Raw genomic sequence first — 20,182 nt, forward strand, 5'->3', positions numbered from 1 at the left:
CGCCTCTGTGGATGATTGACGGTTATGTTAGCCCCGCCTTTCCTACATCTACGTTCGCCCATTGGCTGACATGGCGACGGGCAACGCCTTAGCAGCATATGATTGGCTGCTGTTGGAGAAAAATATCCATGGCGAGGCGATCGACGTACTCCTACTGGAAGGTTCTCACAATACAGTAGAAAAAATGCTTGTAAACTACAACTCCCAGATTTGGAACATGTGTGCGCTCGATATGTATCACAGAAAGGCCCGACATCACCGAGGTGTGTTCCTTTTCTATTTACTTGTTAGTAGGAAGCCTTCACCGGGCAATATAGAGATATTACTGCAACACACAATGCGCGAGGCACCCATGTTACATCCCCCACCTCCTCTGCGCGTGCCCTGTGACGAGGTGGAAGCGTATATAGGTAGCTCATCGAAACTAACACCCTATTGAAAAGTGTCTATGGGGCGTAGCAGTAACGGAACTAGCTTAGCATATCATGTGGTGAATTAGCCTCTGTCACTCGGACCTTAAATTATATAAAAGTGTGGATGTGACAGTCACAGTGTGTAATTTATTCAACTAGCGTTGAAAGAGAAGTTTTATCGTTTAGATGAAAGAAATACATGATTAACGGTGGTGAACCGGCGCGTTTATGTTAGCCTGCTAACGCTAGCTAACTAGCACTGTGGCTATCAGGAACACAGGACCGGCGAGCCAAGGTGGGTGGAGTAAAGATCAGTGTGGAAGGGACATGACGGAAGCTTTATAATATGTCCATGGATGGAAGCTGGATAAGTGCTTAGTGTCATAGCATCATTTTATGTTTTCAAGCTCTGTTGTTTATGTGTAATGATGGGAATATCACAATATACATTGTAACTATGTTTTGTCGTTTGAATTATCGGTTAAAAGGAAGCGGATTGTCGGTGGCAAAACTTCCTGCAACAACTTCGTTATACCCCATCTATTTACAGTCTATGGTTCTACCTTCCTGGTTTAACCTTTTCCCTTTTTCTTTTAATAAACTACATTGGCCTTTGGTTGACCAAATTTCATTGTGGTATTGAAACAAAATATTTTGTTTTAAAGCAAAATTGACAAGTCTATCCAATGTGAAATAATGGTTCAGCTGGGAACTTTTTGCACACAAGAAGAAACGTGTACTATTTATTTTATTATTATTTTTTACTGCATGTCAAACAATGTGAAGTGTGCATATAAAGTGTGGAATTATACTGTACTCTGACTTACGAGTTCTATAAAGTGCAGGGCTGTGCTAGATTCAACTACTAACAACATTTATATTGATGACTCCGTAAATTGTATTACCTGACAGTATATCAGGCAAATATAATACTGCACCATCCCTTGGTGGAAATGGGAGGCTGTATTGTTATTTTATAGAAAATGTCACAACAGTCTTATAACTTACAGCGGTGAAGCTGTGCATTAACATTACAAGTTAAGTACAGGTAGTCTGGGCCTTTTCATGAAATAAAACCTAAACTGCCCTTTTATGTAAAGAATGACTGATTTATTGAGGAAGGGATATTTTTTTAAATGATCACTAGCTCAGATGTTTTCTATATCACTCATCACCAGTTTCTGTGAATCATGTCAATTCATGTGATCAGCGTGTCACCATGAATAAGGGAATTCCATGGCTCTGCACATGTGTCTAGCAAACAGTGCATTACATAATGACATAAATCAGTAGATGTGTCAACCTTGAGTTAGAGCCTTTTTAACGCAAGGCTTTACAAATAATGCACTTGTAATAATACAACATTTTGAATTTCTCATTGAGTGATTAGGTAAAAGTATTGCATATAAATTCTACCCACACAGTTTCTGAGCGAGGCTGAGTGTGAAGCATCATTTGGCAGTTATGTATTGGATGTCAGTGTTACACTCAGGCGGCCTTTGAGTCTGACAATGTTCTTGTCATTGCGACACATTCCTTTCTGAAATTCTTCGACTGTTTACAAAAAAGCTGGTTCCCCAATCTGTCAGTGTAGATCCAATAACGGATACCCATAATACATGTACAGCAGTGTAATTACAGTTTCACACTTTTTCACCATTTCTGTTTACTCCGGTAAAATGGGGACTTGCACCAAGACCTTTTAACGTTTGGAGCTCATTAATACGCCATTTCTTCTGTGAGCCAGCTCTAAGCCAACAACAAGCCAGAGGGATGACTCACTTTTGTTTGCTACTGCTGCTATGCTACTTCAGAAAGTCACCTGTTATCTCTTACTTTATTTTGAGTGTAGGGTTATCAATCTTTCTTTTTTCTTTTATCTTTTGTCAGTTACTGCTTGCTTTTATGAGAATATAAACCTTTAATTGTTTGCGTCTGTTTTCCTTTTCACTGTTAGTTTGTTAATTTGTCAGTTTTTCAGGTGTCTTACATGTTCTACAATTAAGAGTAAATGCAAAGTAGAACATGTGGCCTCATAATATATTAATGCCTAATTAATCAATTAAAGAAATCGAAATTCCAATTTTTTTGTTTTTTAAATATTCAAAACAAAATGCTATTTTCCTTCAAAACAATCAACTGGGCATTTTAAAAGAGTATACTATATCTTATTTGTAGATCTGTTTATTTTGACATTTTCATTATGAAAGGGTTATAGCATATACATCTGTGGACAAAACATGAGATTGCCGCACACATGAGGTTGCTTATCTATCTTGAAAATTGTCAACACCTGGGTTTCTGGATTGTTTACATTATTGTGTTCTTTGTCCTCCAATATAGATTTGTGTCAACTTGAAAACAATGGACGAGAAATCGCAAGCCACCTCTGAGCGAATTCTGCTGGAACCATACAAGTACTTGTTGCAACTGCCAGGTGAGACTTGTTGGTCAACGCTTACACCTGGCTTTGTGTTATTATGCTTACTTTAATATAAGTGCATCATGTGTACCGTAATTTTCGGACTATAAGCCGCAACTTTTTCCCCATTTTTCGACCCTGTTATTACACAGCACAGTATATGTTCTGTAGCTACTAGGGATGGGCGTTAGTAATAGAGTACTCGAGTACTCCTCGGTTCAAATGAACTCGATTGGTAGATGAGAATCTTTTTTTTTTTTTGTCTGCAGCCTTTAGGCCGGCGGGCCGCGGCCGCCCCTATTTTAAAATGTTATATAGGCCTACGTGTACAAAACGGATAAAATAAAGTTTAACTAAATTAAATATTTTGATGCAAGTGCAATAAACTGAGCGTTGTGTCAAACATCAACTGCAAATAACTGCCACCTCCGTGCCACCGCAGCGCAGCCTGTGTTCTCCACAGCACCGCGGAGCTGAACACGGTCTCTCCTTTCTTCTCCAGAACATTTTCAGGAATATAACTGTCCAATTATTTCAAAGCAGATGATAAAGTTACGTTTATAAAAAGGGGAGATGACACCTGTTACTCTCAGTTAGTAATGAGTAGACTCCAGGTGAGCATGCAAGGTGCTCTCCGCTTGGAAAGAAAAGAAGAAGCAAGGCTTACTTCAGGCACATTCGCTCCGAGCCAACAACAGTTAAGAAGCCTTCATTAGGGAATATGGGGACAAGATTCAAAAACCGACCGGTGTAACGTTCCGTTAATGAGGAATTAATCGCGGTAATTATTCACGGACACGGAGTGAGCATTACGCGGTTGGACTATCTGCTTTGGTGAGTTATTTATATGTATTTAAATTGTAGGACAATAATTTTATATTATCTGCTGCCCTTCTTATTTTAAATGGTGACTTAGGCTATTTTTTTTTGTTACAACTACAGCCCATGCTTTTTTTCTCCCCATCGCAGACCTACTCGATCGGTTTAAATTGTGGCCAGTCTATTTAATTAATTTCAGTGAGGAAAATGTGTTTTAAACTTGTGGAAAAAAATCCTTAATATTATATGGCAACTGTGACTGTTTGACATAAGCATTGAGCGCTTTATTGCGGTCAACCGTTGTTCTGTAGACAGATGCGTTGCGTTCTAAAAATAGAAAAAAGTTTAACAAGGAATCGATTGATCCTCGAGGAATGCAAGCGATCACACGAGTAGCAAAAACACTCGTGCCCATCCCTAGTAGCTACTATTGCTCTAAATGGTACGTTATTACGTACGTTATGCAAATATGCAACTTGTTTGTTGAAATGTTAATAAATGGGAGCTTTCTCAAGCAGCCATCTCTTTCCCGACAATCCCCTCTGTGCACAAACTCTTACATATGGTAATTAAACCAATTAATCCAGATGGTAATAGAATGGAAGTGTTGAAGACATTACAATATGTCTAAAGGCAGTTCATAGTTCTGTGTAACAACCTAGTTTTGTTGAGTCCTATTTCTATTGAGTTGAGAGCTCACTAGCACACATCTACTTTATCTGTTGATTTAGTTCGATTGACATCTTGTCAGTGGAAAAGTGACTTCCCCGACATAAGAACTTTATTTGGGTAAATAGGACATGTCCTGAGAGTCTCTCTGTCACTCTAGCCAGATCACATCCCACTTCCACTTCCACTGTTGCCTAGAGAGAGTTGTGCACCCATAGGCCTTAACTCTGAATGAATGGACTATTGGGGTAAAATGGGAATGATATGTTATGATTTAAGATTTCATCTTTATTTAGACTTTTGAAATAACTACTTGCATTAGGTAGGATTGTATTACTTTTAGAATATTTTTCAGGCTCACTGAACTTTATTGTTTCTTCTACATATTCAACATTCGGGGTGAAACTAGTGTTGTGCGCACCTGTCAATGTCAATAAGACACGGGTCCTAAAACAATGTAATTTCCCTTTTTAACATAATGTTTCTCTGGGGATATATAGCTACCACACAAAGCTGTGTTAAACCTGCAGTGTGTAGAATTTTGTGTTTTATTTCCTAGCAGATTTTGTAGAAAGTAATTATCATGTCCATAAGTACATTTAATTTAGTGCATAATAGCTGAAAAAAATGTTTTGAATTATTATTTTTTTCCTTAGAAAGGGTCTCATATATGTCCATATTTCTGCATATTTTGGACCAAGGCCTAGTGCCGCCATCTTGAAAGTGTCATAGTTGGAATGTCATCAGGTGCATTGTTTAAAATTTAGAATTGTTCTTGTCCTTGAAGGCCACTGTAGCTTCTGTTATTATTCGAAAGGGTTGGGGTTACCCAGGGAGTGTTGCATTCTAGAACTTTGTAGAACTTTCTTGATGATGTCATATTACACACTGCACCTTTTAAAGGGGACATATTATGAAAAACAAACATTTCCGGTGTTTGGGCACACTTTTTAGGTTATTGGGGTCCCTACCAGCTAGGGCTGGGTATCGTCAAGGACTTCGCAATACGATACGTATCACGATATACTGGTCACGATACGATATATCACGATATATTGCGTATCTTGATATATCACGATATATTGCGATATTCCATAAACAAGTTACCTTGTCAAACATAACAGCACAATATATTGATAATTGCACAGACAAATTAAGTCAAAACTATTTCATTCACAACTTCCTTTACTATTTTTCTTCCTTTTTTTTGGTTATGGCAAATTATCAAACACTGCTGCAGCTGCTTAACATCAAAATAACAAATCCAATTCACTCTTGTACTGACTGTACAGGACACACTGAAAATGAAAACACATCAGTGTGCTTTTGTGACACAGTGAATCTTAATTAAGAATTTTTATAAACAAAACTGATCTAACTTCAATAGTCAGTATCCTAGAGGCTCAGTTCCTGACAGCAGACATGGGTTTCAATCTGACCCATGGTTGTTTCATTCCCTCTCTGCCCCATTTCATATATGTATATCTGCACTGTCAATAAAGCCTTGAAAAAAAAAAAAAATTATATAAAAAAAAAAGAAATGAATAAAAAAATGAATTAAAAAAAAATCGATATTTTGATATAAAAATCGATACTGATATCGGGAAACTAAGTATCGCGATATATCGATATTTCGATTTTTTGACACAGCCCTACTACCAGCACACACAAGCTTCAAAAAGACAAATTTGTCAGTTTTTTCTGGGACACTTATTTAGAAAAAGGGGGGATTTGATGGTCTGTTCCAAAATACACCGACTGATGACGAAATTGGTCGGTTTTCATTATCATATTCCCACGGGAAAGCTCACCAGAAACTCGGCAGTTGATTGGCAAATCAAGACGCCCCCGTTGGTAACCACACACACCTGGCTGAGCCTCCACTCGCTCATGCAACAACGGAGTAGAAGCAAGCTGCAGTGTGAGCTCAACCTCAAGCTACCATCACACCCCAGCCTCGAAGCACACTAGGCCTGAATGGATTTACTTAATTTTTTGTTAGGCTATCTCCAGCAAAGGTTTGCAATCTGTTAGTGTGATCAAAGCCTTTTTACTGGACGGTGGAGGAGACTGTGCCAGGAAGACTGAGACACCATACGTCCGAAATGTAAGTAGTCCTATTTTAAAAATAATTCTGGCTGTTTGTTAATTCAATGTCTGTAATGTGCTTTATTTTATCCCTCCTATAATAACCAACACCGACTGAAATGAGAGAATGCCGCAGGGTTTAGTCGTTAGCATTAGCGTCCGCTAGCTTTACCGTTAGCTTTATGCTAACGGTTAGAGCTGTGAGCCTTTCGCAGTGACTGTTATTTGGCTCTTTTGTGAGCTCACGTTAGTTCTGCCGTGACAGCCCCTGTGTGAAAAACAGATGCTGAAACTGTATGGTGTGTTGGAAACTGAAGAGTATTTTTTTTAATAGCTTCATCCTGCTACCTTCTAGCTGTCTGATTGTATAGCTCAAGTACACACCGCAATAAGTCTGCGGACAGTGTGTAGTTATAAGCAGGTGTGGTACAAGCTGCAGTAGGCCTATTACATGATCTCCAGTGTAATGCACACATAGACAGGAATACTGTAAGTTGCCTCTGCTGGTGTTTGTTTCCTGTCTGATATATTTCAAACAGCACACAGTATCACTCAGAACTTGTTGCTTCTTGAGCAAGGGCTATACTGAATTTATTAGTAGCCTATCTTATTTTATAATGGAAGAAAAAATATATTTTCATCAGTTTGTAGCTTTGCCATAACAGATGTATGATGTAGGCCTATACATGTCAGCTAGGCTACATGATGTAACATTAGCCCCTTTTACACAGAGATTGCGGCATATTGACGGAACAACATCACTCCAATATGCCGGCTTTGCTTGCTTCTGTGTTATTTACACAGAACCAAGCAACGCCGGCCTGCTGGCGCATCAGTAGTCCCTTTTACACAGCGCTCCGGAATGAAAGAGGTGCTTGTAAACAGCGTCAGGTGTGACGTAAACATTTAGCGCCGCGCCGGTCAGCTGCTTTACAACAACAACAATGGCCGGTGAATTGAGAGCAGAAGTGCTGGAGCTTGCAGTAAGAGGGCCGTATTTTACTGTCCCCACGATGTGCCAGTTGATCTCGCTACGCGCTGAGTCCAACATCACTGGGACAGTTAACCAAACTGACTAAATCAATCCGACCGCTTCACCTCTGTGTGTGTGTGTGTGTGTGTGACAGGTTGGTTGTGAGCGAGTCTCTTTGTGAGGGCAGCGATCTGCCAATCAGACATACACATACACACAGTGTGTGAAGTCACGTTACTGTAGACAGAAATAAAGTGTGGATATACGCTCAGACTTAGGATAATAATAGCGGCGGCGGAATGTGTTAGCAAAACAGTAGCTCTGTGGCTAACAGCTGAGCCGGAGCCTTCAGTCAGCTGAAGCAGACAGTCTAGCGGGGCGAGCAGACTATTCCCCCGTTACTAGGTCGACCTTCAAGCTGAACAAGAGCCCTCCGCTGCGCGTCGGGCTCCTGCTTCAGCTTGTCGGTCTTTATTTCTAGCAAGTGACCCGTTCGCTATACTTTATCCCTTACTTAGCCTAGCCTAGCTTTCCATTGTACAACTTCTCCTGGGCAGAAATAGACTCATACACTCTGCAAAATGAAGCGCGGGGGTTTGGATTGAGCAACGGACCTTATGATCAGATAGATTATACACCGTTCCTTTTATTTGGTGATTTTTACGGGACATCAGGCCGCCGTGGTTAATGTTAAACACACGTCCTTCAACTGCTAACATGGTCGCATGTTTAGAACGTAGACTATGGAACGTCAAACGCCCCCCTGTTCCGCAACAACAAGCTGGAGCATTTAAACAGAGAGGCGGAACTGATCGTGTCGGGAATCTTACTACCCCCCGAGGTAGTAAAATTCCCGGAACGATCACTCGCACCTTTCTTCCCTCGTTCCGCAACTGTCGCATTTACACAGCTGGGGGGAGGGCCGAAAGGCCGGCATATTCCAGGCTTTCACTGGCTGTGTAAAAGGGGCTATTGAATGTGCCATGTTTTACAGGTATCTGAGTGACCTGATGGAGCCGGATGGAGCCACCAAGACAGTCACACTATCCGTTCCTTCAGAGGAGGATGTGTTCACTGGGTGGGACAGGTGGTCTTCTTCAGGGCCCAACAACAACTGGACAATTACATAAAAGTTATGGCTTTGCTTCTGTTTGATATGTACACTTCACATTTTCATTCCACTGGCTATGAATAAACTGCTTTATTTTTAAGGATGTTTTTGGTCTTTTTAAAATGTAATGAATGATACTGTTTTATCAGAGAAAATCTTCAGTGAGATGAAAATGTGAGTTTCAAGTAATCCTTTACTACAGGTAGCAAACAGTGACAGTAAGCAACACAATACATTTTTTAACAGTAAAACTTTATTATGAATGAGTGATCACAATACAAATGATACATTATCTACTAGATATTGAATTGTTGTCAGATCATTTGCAGCTATGACAAACCTAAAGCATAATTATTTCAACCATACATTTTACAAAAGATAATGCCTTTCCAGTGAATCTTGACATGATTCAGGATACATTCTTTTCCATTATGGTTACTGTACATTTCTACATGTCAACTCAGTATCGGTTCACAACCAAAGCTTTTTCACTCCACTGGGCTGTAGATCATTCCACAGACCTGTAAAGACAAACGTAAAACAGGGTGTATGTTACCAGTTTAGAGAGTTCATGCATATATACTTAGCTCAAATTCTGTTATTGACTTAGACATAATTAAACGGTATTTACCTGAGGATAATGTCAGGGAAATCAGAAATCTTTATGCCATTTTCACAGTTTTCAGCTCAGACTCCTGTCTGAACCGGTTCAGTTGTACATATTTTAGTTTAGAACTGGTTAGTGTGCCGATATTTGTGGTAGAAATTAAGCTAAACATGTTTACATTGGTCTCCATGCTGCATTGGCCAAAAGTAAACAAAACTGACAGCTGGGCGTGAGCCATGCCCATGTAGGTAGGTATAGAGTAAATGAGCAGGGCGGTGCATGCACGCCCATGTAGATCTGACCAGTCAGAGCAGACTAGGATTTTTGCAAAGGGGGGTAGATGTCAAAACCAACCTTTTGAGATAGAGAGCAGAAAAGGCGTTTAAGAAATGGGCAATGGTAGAAAACGAATGGGTTTTTTGAACAATAAACCATGAAAACCTTTTCTAGTAGACCTTGGAAATGTCCCCTTTTAAAGGTCACATATTATGCTAAATGCACTTTTTAAATGTGTTCTAACATATCCATGGGTCCACGGTGTGCCTAGAGACTGCCAAAATATCAGAAAAAATAACAATCTCTCCTTTTCTCACTCTCCCCCTTTCTGAAACCCCCACCCCTCCCCCCAATATACTCCAGTCAGAATTCTCGCTGACTATTACGTAATAGTCGGCACAGCCGCATCCCCATATTTTCTTTATATGTCCATGCTTCCCCCCCAGAAATGTCCACCGTGTAGTAGTCTATGATAACCCCACCCCCCCATTTCTTATTGGTCCACGGCCCCGAGATCCGATGGAAAATTTTCCGAGCGACAGCCATGTTGTTTTCCCCGCTAAGCGACAAGATGCCCTTAGTACAGCCTGAATGTTACATACACCAACACAGAATGCTTTTGCTCATACTCCACTAATTTATCTTAACCACAGCAGTCTATTAATGCCTCGTTTTTAATAACACAACGGATAGGAAGCTACCTGTGCTTTTTTTTAAACGGTAAAACTAAAATAATAGTTTTTATTGGTAGTTTTGCCTGACTGGTGTAGCTATTAGCTTTGGGACAAGCAACCAGCTTTTGCTCATAACACGCTGTTTATATTCCCCACAGCAGTCTGAAAATGACTCGTTTTTAACATGACAAAGGATGGGAAGATATTCATGTAGAAATCAAACTTTGAAGCTACTGTTTTCACTGGTTTTAATCATGTCAGGTCATGTCAAATTGTTAAAAGTATGGCTTAGCTCCGGGTAAACACTGTGTTCTCAGTCACGCATTGTCTCTCTAGTATCGCGAGAGCACGGCAGAGACGGTGGGAGAGCCCCATGGACATATAAAGAAAGCCTGGCAGAGAGGTGGGAGGGGCCAGCCAGATCGCACAAATATAGGTCATCCTGAGACCAGAGGACAATCAGGGTATAGAGGATTGCTACAATAAATGATCTGAACGGGTTTTTCAGCAAACATCTAAAAAAATAAGTATTAGGGACTACTTAGACCACATAAAATTGACAGCAAAGTGCATAATATGTGAGCTTTAATATAGACCTAAACAAAATGTGCATTATTGCTAATGGCAGTAAGACCACATATTTAGCTGTTGATTTGCAGCAATAGTTATTGTGAAAGATGCCATTAAAGGTTATATCTCTTTCATTTTCATTTGCGTTCTACAGTGCTTATGTCTTGATCTATTCAAATGTTTTAACTTTTTTTTCTTCTCAGGAAAGCAGGTGAGGACTAAACTATCCCAGGCATTTAACCATTGGCTGAATGTTCCAGAAGACAAACTGCAGGTGAGAAATTGGCAATTTCCAGCCTCTTTACATCATTCACGGTCATCTGTTGTTGCAGATGGGTCCAGAAAGGTGAAATAATACTGTGCGAATTCCCAACAGGCAATTTATTTTGTAACGCAATTATAGAGTTGAGTTGTTGTTCCTAACTGAATGTATAAGTAAAGCATGATTTATTTAAGGAGGTTTTTAATGCAGCTGAGGGTGAAGTGGAACCAGATCGGTGATCTCAAAAAACAGAACACTTCCCCTTTACCATATTTATTCGATCCGTGGGTTAAAATACACAGCTAAGTTGAATTGTTGAAGTTGGATGCATTTTAAGCTGCTTTAATATATTGTGGCATTTTAGAATAGATACAATATTTTACTATAGTTTTTGTCTTGAATTCGGAGAGAAGGTTTAGAATGGATCGTGAGCTCCCTGGATGTATTTGTCCGCTTGTTGCTACGTTTGTCTGTGGTTTTGTTCAGCTGGGGAGGTTATTTAAATTGATAAGCTTAAATCGTTAATGGCCACTTCTGCTGTTGCAAACGACTTTAAGACTGGTGTGAGCCTGAGCCATACAGTACAGTCGTGGGGCCTTAAACCAGAACAAGAAACTCAGGCAGCTGTGTAGAGCTGGATGGTCCAAAAATTGGTTGTGGGCTTGTCACTACTAGTGAGTGATCCTGTTTTATATTACATGTATGTAGTCAATTAATTAACAGTAGAAAAATAGGTTGTTTTGCTTCTTACAGGCATAGTCCATTAGCTTGCTTCCAAACGAGCCCATCATAGGCTTTGGGTTAATATCAAAGTTGATGTGACCAACTATAATACACTGTGTCCCTCAAGAAGTCCTGCCCACTATGGTTGTATTCGTAACACTTCCACTGTTTGCTCTTTAATCTTTATTTAAAGGAATTTTATTTCTGTTTTATTTCAAACTGTCATGACTGTCATGGTTTTAAGATGCTCAGTGAAGGAGCCCTGTCCACTCGAACTAGATTTTCCCTACTTCCCCACTTCTGCTTTTAAATCTTGCATCAAGTTTCAGATAGCTTCCATGTCCAATCATGAGGTTTTTTGTCAAGACTGTAGTTTTGTTTTGCCTGTTTTATAGTATGTTCTAACAATTTCTAGTGTCCATACCTAACCAACATTTTCTCAACTTCATTATGATTTGATTGTATTCTGTTTTTCATTAATGTTTTTTTTCCTGCTTTGTCTTTCAAGTTCAGGAATAGACTCTGTCTTTTCTGAGTGTATATGCATGTTGGTTAGGTGGCACCCACCCCCATCCTTACTACTACTCAGATGACTGGCATAAATAACTTCCACTTTTGTCTCTTGAATATTCCCCTAGTCATCTAAAACGTGTTAAAATCCATTTTATATTCTGACATGAATTTCATCAGTGCACTGACAGCAGCTTTCATTAGGTATGGCAGTTTAATAGAGACCATGCAGAGATAAAATAATTGTCTAAATCCAGGGGTTTCCCCAAAATCCCCTCTTTCAATAGGGCTACTTTTCAACATATAAGCATATAAGTGATATTTTTTGCTTTTTGAAGGAAAATGGGTTGGCCATGATACAATATAAATATACAGTATAATACAATCCAACTAGTGCAATAAATGGTAGTAAGATGGAAATATTTGGCAGCATTTAGGGATTGTTTGTGTATTTTAAGACATATTTGTACTAGCATCTCCAGTGAAAGACTTTTTAAGCTTCTTGTGTTCCTGATTGCCTCTGCAGGCAGAGCATTAGCGTGATTCAAATCTCAGACCGCTTCCCAGGCAAACCCCTAGCTCCCACTCATCCATTAGTGTCATTACATATTTGTTGATGCTGCCTGATTAGATTTGAAACAGACATATTGAAGCCCATGTACAGTAAGCACACTGATTGGCATTCTTGCTTTTCTTCAGTCAGATTCATTTCAAATTAGCCATGTAGCATTTATTGGTTTTGTTGCAGATGGCCCAGGGCCAGTGCAGCATGCTACATTCTGAGCCTGTCAGGTCTCATTAGGTTTGCTGTTCAACAGGTCTCCCATTGTCCTTAATGTATTATAAACCCGTCCCAAATAGAGGAATCTTAGTCCTGCAGCGTGGCTCCGAGGTCACACTGCTGCTTCCCGTGGTCATTTCATCTTTTAATGCTCTATAAAACCTCTTCCCTGATGTGAGGACTGACAGGCCTCACTAAATGAAACAGGTGTGTGCGTGTGAGACGGTAATAATGTTGTCTCTTTTGAGGAATTATTGAATTGAACAGATCAATCCTGTTATGTGACTCCCCCTGCCGCTACAGCATCCATCTCGCACTTTGCATAAGTTGAGATATATTTAATCAGGGCTTTCACACTGCAGCCGGTTGTATGCCTTCAAATGAATGAGTATGGTTTGCAAAATGTAATAAAGGGAGCGACTCAACATTCAAAAGTGACATTTTTGATTATCTTCAAATTTCCAATCCTGGAGCACAAATGCTCTTTGAGGCTACAATGGCATGTAACTTTTGGGTTTTCAGTTCGACTGATAATTTTTTCGTATAGGGTAGTTGTTGGCTCGCGTCACGTGGTACACACATACATAATATACAGATTGTAACAAAATCAACTTGATGTTCTCTTGATAATTCCACCTCAGTTCCTTGTTATGGTACAGTGGGTAGTTGAGGCTTAAATACATCACATATCAAACAACCACCCCCCTCCTCCTCTCTGTGCAGCAGCTCTGTAAACTCCTGCTGAACCCATCATGCAGACTCCTGTCGCCTTCATCATGAGCACACTGCTGCCAAGAAGTCGGTGCCATGGAAACAGCCATGCCTTCAGATAGATGGAGGCAATGACATTGGCACAATGTCTCATTCATTTTGCAATGAATATTTGATCAAACCCTTCATTTGTGCTTCTACAGTGTAGTACAGGGCAGGTCGTGTAGGTTTGGGAAATTCCCCCCTGCACACATACGTTGCCTTGCGACCTTTAGTAGACTGGCTTCCTCCTGTTCTCTGTGACAATGTAGAAAGGTTGGCTTTTATATAGTGTATCGTCTTCTCTTTTACTTTGAACACGTGTCATTTATGAGAGTGTCTGCTGCCTCGGGCTCGGAGCTTGTAGGTTTTGATGTGAGACTGTAGCTGCTGCTATTACAAAAAACAAAGTAGGCAGTGCGTTGCAAGTTAGCATATCAAATTTGATGAGTAGCAACTCATAAAATGCTGGCTAGTGTAATATTAAAAGTTTTCGACTTTAAAACGGGTTACATTTCTGTAATGTGTTAGTGTGTTATTACATGGAGCAGATATGAGGTTGTGACAACAGCTGTTTGCATTGCAGTAAATCCTGGATCAGACTAGACAGTACATATGTTATACATTTGTATTATACAGTTGTTGGTGCAGTAGGCCTAGTCACCCAGATCATAACACATCTCATGTTGTGATTAATTCAGTTAGGACACACACCACTGACCAAACAGGTAGACTCATTAGGTTTGTATAAACGTAAACACAAGTTCTCCTTGAGATCACTTGCCACACCTATAAATGCATGACCTGCTGTTATATTTCATAAAAGCGTATCAATTTATGTATGATAACAGTGAAGGTGTTGTTTGTGTCTGGTGAGGTGACCCATCAAATCCTGTGTGAAAAACCCTGTATTGTAAATTAGGCTCCATTATCCACATTGTGGAAAATGATAGTTTTTGGCCGCTTCACCACACAGCATCAACAACAATACTAAGTCAACTAATGAGGATAATCATGAGACATGGCAGCTTTCACAAAAATGATTTTAAAAAAGCATAAAAAACATAAACCCCGGATTAAGATTATACTGTGGTTTCTTGAGCATTTAACAGAAAAATCAATGTTGTCACATTTGCATTCTAAAACTGCTCTTCTGGATGAGCATTTCTGAATGAGGCAATCCAGTATCCATGGTGTGGGATCATGTGGGATGACAGTTAAAAAACGTTGGCCAGACTTCAACAGTCCTGCAGTCTGATTCAGGTTTACTTGTAGTTGTTCCCCTACTTGTGTTTGTACCCTCACCCTACTGTAGTACCTCTAAGTGAGACAGGTTAATGAGTCCACGTAACTGTTTCAGAGCTGAGAATTTATATCGATATATTGGACTCCATTACTTACTTATGTTGGAAGGAGTCTCTGCATTCTGAATGGATCACTGATTCAAGCTTTGGCAAATAGGAAGTTTCTCGGTCGGTAACTCTTGTGGTAATCAATGAAAGTCTCGCAGAGCAGTGAAGGCACTCAGCACTTAAACAGCAGGACCCAGGAACTCAAAGTCCAGAACTTCTGTCTTTGGTCAGGTGCTTGTTTGGTTTGATAGCTGCTGCTGTTATCTGAGGCTGATCTCGAGGTGAATTATTTGCCTTGCTGTCCTTGCTTCGTAATTCACAAAGGCCACAGCCCAGTTTGCAATGAACCTTTAAATCCTTAAGTATGAAATTTGGCTGAGTTATATGCAATTTTCTCATCAATCTGTGCATTCATTGTTAGGGCTGGGTTTTGAAGTTCAATACTGTCTTTTCATTCAAAACCAAATTTCAACACCTGAGGGGTTAATCTCATCAACAGCAGTAAACATGCAGCACGCTTGATGTGCCAAGATTTAAAAGTGCTGGTGATTGGCTGCGACATTCAGGAAAAATACATTATAGATTACACCATGGATTGCGTAGTATGCAACAGTGAGCCTTACTTACTGACTTGCACCGAAAACTATCTGCACTGATTCATTGTATTGCTTACATTTTGTTCCTTTTTGCTCGTATATTTTGTTGGAGCTGCAGTGGCTCAGGAAATAGGTCATTTGTGGTAACCCGAAGGCAGCCAGTTAGTTAGATTTCAGTTGTTTTACCATAATGTGTTATGTCATCTTGAAAACCGATTTAATAAAATTGCTACAGAAAAAAATGTTGTTCGGGAACTAGTATGTGTTTCGATAATGAAAATTGTTGAACGATACCCAGCCCTATTTATTGTAGCTTTACCCACAACCGCCGTCTCTTGTGAGTGGCTCACTGAGGTTTAAGAGTGAGCAAGTGTCGGGACCCTAGCGAAGAAAAGGTTGTGTTTGGCAGATATAGCGCTCAACTGGCCCAGCCTTGGCCATCTGCCTGACCCACTGAGCCTCTCTTTGTGCTCCTCCAGCCCCATGCAAACAGCTTTCATTACCAGGCCACACCACTTGTCTTTTAAGTCAGCAGAGCACTCCAGCAGGCTGCACGACTAGTTCAAGACAGCAGACACCTGATGGCAACCCTGGCTGTTCTGTGTCAAACGTGGACCTGAGACAAAGCCATTTTTGGTTATCAGGTCTAGGCTCCCCTTTATGGACAGAGGACAATTATGATGGCTGTGTGCTCCACTGAGAAATGACTGCTTGCTCAACCGATGGCCAAAAATGTATCTAGAAATTTTCCAGTGGATATTTTGAAAATTGTCTGCGGCCTGTTGCTAACCGCTAGCCTTGCATTTGTGGCGCTTAATTTAAGCTTTAAAGACATAGTTTCGCACATTCTGGTTGACACATGACATGTCTGTATTTCAGTTTATGCAAATGAGATAAAATCACTTTTTAGGTAAATGGTTTTGGCATTTGTTTGCGCCCTATGGGTTGGACTCAAAAAGCTCTGGGAGACATCCTACCACATGGAGATATCCCCCAAGTTTCATGATGATTGGACGAATGTTCACTGAGTTATGGGCAATAAGCTATGGCAAAAAGCTGCTAAGCCCCCACCCCTGTGAAGAAGTTTTTGTTGATTGCAGCCATTTTTTTCCAACCGAGCTTGCTTATTTTTTAGAGACGTGCTTTTGAGGCCTCCAAGGCTGTGTGAAATAGTTGGTGTCAATTGGGAGAAAAGTGGTTGTTAAATAACTTTCAGTTCATGCAAATAATGATGTGCCTCACCTGCCCTTCTGGCATGCACATAATCAAGTATCTATGTCGCGCGGTGCTGCCTCATGTTGGTGAAAAAGGGCTTAACAAGAATGTATCTATTGTCCACATAACCCTCGACTCACACAGCAGCGCATGTGTGTTCATTTTGACAGAGGCTCATACATAATTAATGCCGTTGGAGCTTTTCAATACACTGAATACACTGATACTGCTCCAAGCGGGTGTGTGTCTTTGCTGAACTCCTCATTCTTTCGGTTTGACTGCCCTGTTTGTTCCTGCAAAAACTATTTTGTCTGCTGAAGGAGACTCCCACTAGATGCAGACTCCCACTTGATGCACAGTCAAGAGTGTAAACATGGCACCCTCTGCTGTATACAAGCTGTAATGCATATTTTACACAGAGCTCCTGAGAACCTTTTACTGTGGGTCTTTCTAGTCGATGATAGGGGAAGGATGTTTTCTCATTATTAGCAATATTTGAACAGTTCCTGAGAGTAAGTACAGCAAGACATAAAAAAAAATGAGTTACTGTGAAATTGGAATGTGAATGCGAGTAATTTTTTTCCATGCACAATAATTCTCCCGTAGTGTATTATGTATTATGCATTGTCCATGTCTGCACAATCGCACAGTTAAACAATGCGTTTTTTTTGTGTCAGGTGATCATCGAGGTGACTGAGATGCTGCACAACGCCAGCTTGCTCATAGACGACATCGAGGACAGCTCCAAGTTGCGGCGAGGCTTCCCGGTGGCCCACAGCATCTATGGCATTCCCTCCGTCATCAACTCCTCCAACTATGTCTACTTCCTGGGCCTGGAGAAGGTGCTGACCCTGGAGCACCCCGAGGCCGTCCGAGTGTTCACACGGCAGCTGCTGGAGCTGCACCGCGGCCAGGGCCTGGACATCCACTGGAGGGACACGTACACCTGTCCCACTGAGCAGGAGTACCGTAACATGGTGCTGCAGAAGACAGGCGGGCTCTTTGGCCTGGCGGTGGGCCTCATGCAGCTCTTCTCCCAGTTTCAACAGGACCTGAAACCTCTCCTGGACACGCTGGGCCTCTTCTTCCAGATCCGCGACGACTACGCCAACCTGAGCTCCCGCGAATACAGCGAGAACAAGAGTTTCTGCGAAGACCTGACCGAGGGCAAGTTCTCTTTCCCTACTATCCACGCCATCTGGTCCTGTCCAGAGAGCACCCAGGTACAGAACATTCTGAGACAGCGCACGGAGAACATGGACATCAAAAAGTACTGCGTGGACTACCTGGAGAAGGTGGGCTCCTTCGCATACACCCGTCAGACTCTTCGGGTGCTGGAGGTGGAGGCCTACCGCCTCATCACAGAGTTTGGGGGAAACCCTCAGCTGGAGAGCCTGGTCAAACACCTGAGCAAAATGCATCAAGAGGCTGAAGCCACAGCAGCTGAGTCCTGCACCCAGCCACACTCCAGCCATGACCACTGACCTCACCCACCTCTCACTGCTGCATGACTCCCAGGGCTACGATGAGACACACACGCTTTGCTAAGACACTGATGTGTTCTTCCATTTATGCATGAACTCAACATACATTACATTACATTTGAGCACGTGAATTCTGTAAGTCAGCTTTGACAGCAAATGTTGCCTCTCTCCTGTGTTCTTGATGGCATCCTTCAAGTGTTACTAAACGCACACATCGGCACCTTTTTTTTTGTATTAAGTGTAGCTCTGCAGTCGGTGGAAGAATTCAATTAAAAGAGGAAAACTTCTTATGGTTTAAGGTTTGCTTTTCTGAAAATGAAAAATAACAAAGCTTAAAAGCCTTCTTTTTAAGGCGCACTGCTGTGCATATAAATGTTTTTTTTTAAATGATTTAAGTTGTTTATCTAGGGCCAAGTGAATGCTGGGTATTTTTGCTGAAGTCCCCATTTATAAAATAAGATGTGGATGTCTTGAGTGTATGATGTGTGATTTGGGGATCCTTAATCATTGTGTCGCCAGAGTGCCAATCCTGTAGAAAAGACCGCTGACAACTCAATTGTCTACTTGTTATGTAACACGCTATCATTATATGCAAAGTAGTGCTCGTGCTGTTTGTGCTCTGCTGTACATAAATACTCAGTTGATACTGGTTTACAGCAGACTGTGTTTCCATCTGGTTCTGATTCAACAAAGCTCTTCACATCTTATATATCAGGGTGATTCACTTATGATATTTGTAAGTAGTCACTGTGCGGTTAAGAACTGATTTGCATCAATTGAATACAACTTGTTAAAGATAACCTGTGGCTTGTTTGACTTGTAAACCAAAATGGCACGTCTCCCAGTCCCTATGGCATCAGGTGTGGTTCATTATTTTGTTCTCAATATGTGTAAGGTAATGGGAAAGAAAGGGACAAGCAGCACCATCTACTGAGCACACAGGAGAGAGGAACTGAAAATCAAGAAGTGACCACATGTTTCTCTGCCTCACAGTAGTAACCGGCTTCTTACTCCGCTGGAGCTCCTGTCTCTAAGAGGATCTACCAAACATTCACCGCAGACACACACACACACACACACACACACCTAACACACGCATGGCCCGACCATTACAAAACAGTGACCCATCTTGAGCCATAGTATATGTCATCACAATCCTCCTGTCACACCAGGTCGGTGTGCTTGTTTTTCAAGGCATGTGATACTTCTGTGCTGACTAGTACAGGCTGTGAGGGGAACCGGCTGATTAAAGTGCCTGCCTCTGTTTTGTTTAGAGGAACCTTGACTGAACATTCACACAGGCTGGTTGCTATGTACTTGGTTGTTGGTGTTTTACTGGAAGTTTTCGTCTGAAATACGAGGCAGCAGACATCTAAATCCTGAATGATCTGCTTCTTCTGTTAATACTGTTGTGAGCTCTCCCAACCGCTGCTGAAAAGAGGCGCTGCCCTACTGACAGAGGCTATCTGTCCTAGACAGCTCTGTTGACTGACTGAAGCTCTTGCTTTTGACAGCTGAATATCAATTGATAATGTGTCCTTCCGATTTGAATTGTGGCATCACTGAAAATAAATCTTTTCCATCAAAATGTCAAATTCTTGAAAATTGGTTAATTTTCCTTCTAGGCAGCCGTTACAAGTGCAGATAAAAAATGTGATGCAAATGCTTTTCTGATTTGATAAACAGCGTGGAGACGTATGAAGTGGTGGCTTTTGCAGAGCTGACTTAAGTCCATCAAAAATAATCAAAGCCTCTTGTGGTTCTCATTTCTTCTCGCTCCCTCTCTCTCTCTATGTTGACGGATTGATTTTCTCCACCCACAGTGTCTGGGTACGATTTGAGAGCAAAACAGAATAGCTTTTGTGTGCAGAGCGACATGGCTCACTC

The 20,182-nt window shown here is 41.1% G+C and overlaps 1 protein-coding gene across 1 annotated transcript; it reads left to right on the forward strand.

The window, feature by feature from the left end:
- Positions 1-462: 462 nt before the first annotated feature.
- Positions 463-19,890, forward strand: ggps1 (geranylgeranyl diphosphate synthase 1). Its single transcript, XM_080037233.1, has 4 exons — positions 463-708; positions 2,757-2,850; positions 10,826-10,896; positions 17,489-19,890. Exons 2-4 carry the CDS (start codon positions 2,778-2,780, stop codon positions 18,293-18,295), a joined length of 951 nt encoding a protein of 316 aa, XP_079893359.1. The 5' UTR covers positions 463-708; positions 2,757-2,777; the 3' UTR covers positions 18,296-19,890.
- The last annotated feature ends 292 nt before the right edge of the window (positions 19,891-20,182 follow it).

This window comes from Ammodytes marinus (genome assembly GCF_949987685.1).
Source record: "Ammodytes marinus genome assembly, chromosome: 11".
In the NCBI taxonomy this organism is placed as follows: Eukaryota; Metazoa; Chordata; class Actinopteri; order Uranoscopiformes; family Ammodytidae; genus Ammodytes; species Ammodytes marinus.

Coding starts and splice junctions, on each gene's coding strand:
- ggps1 (XM_080037233.1), top strand. CDS start 2,778: ATGGACGAGAAATCGCAAGCCACCTCTGAGCGAATTCTGCTGGAACCA. Junction 2,851..10,825: donor GTACTTGTTGCAACTGCCAG/GTGAGACTTGTT, acceptor TTTTCTTCTCAG/GAAAGCAGGTGAGGACTAAA. Junction 10,897..17,488: donor TTCCAGAAGACAAACTGCAG/GTGAGAAATTGG, acceptor TTTTTGTGTCAG/GTGATCATCGAGGTGACTGA.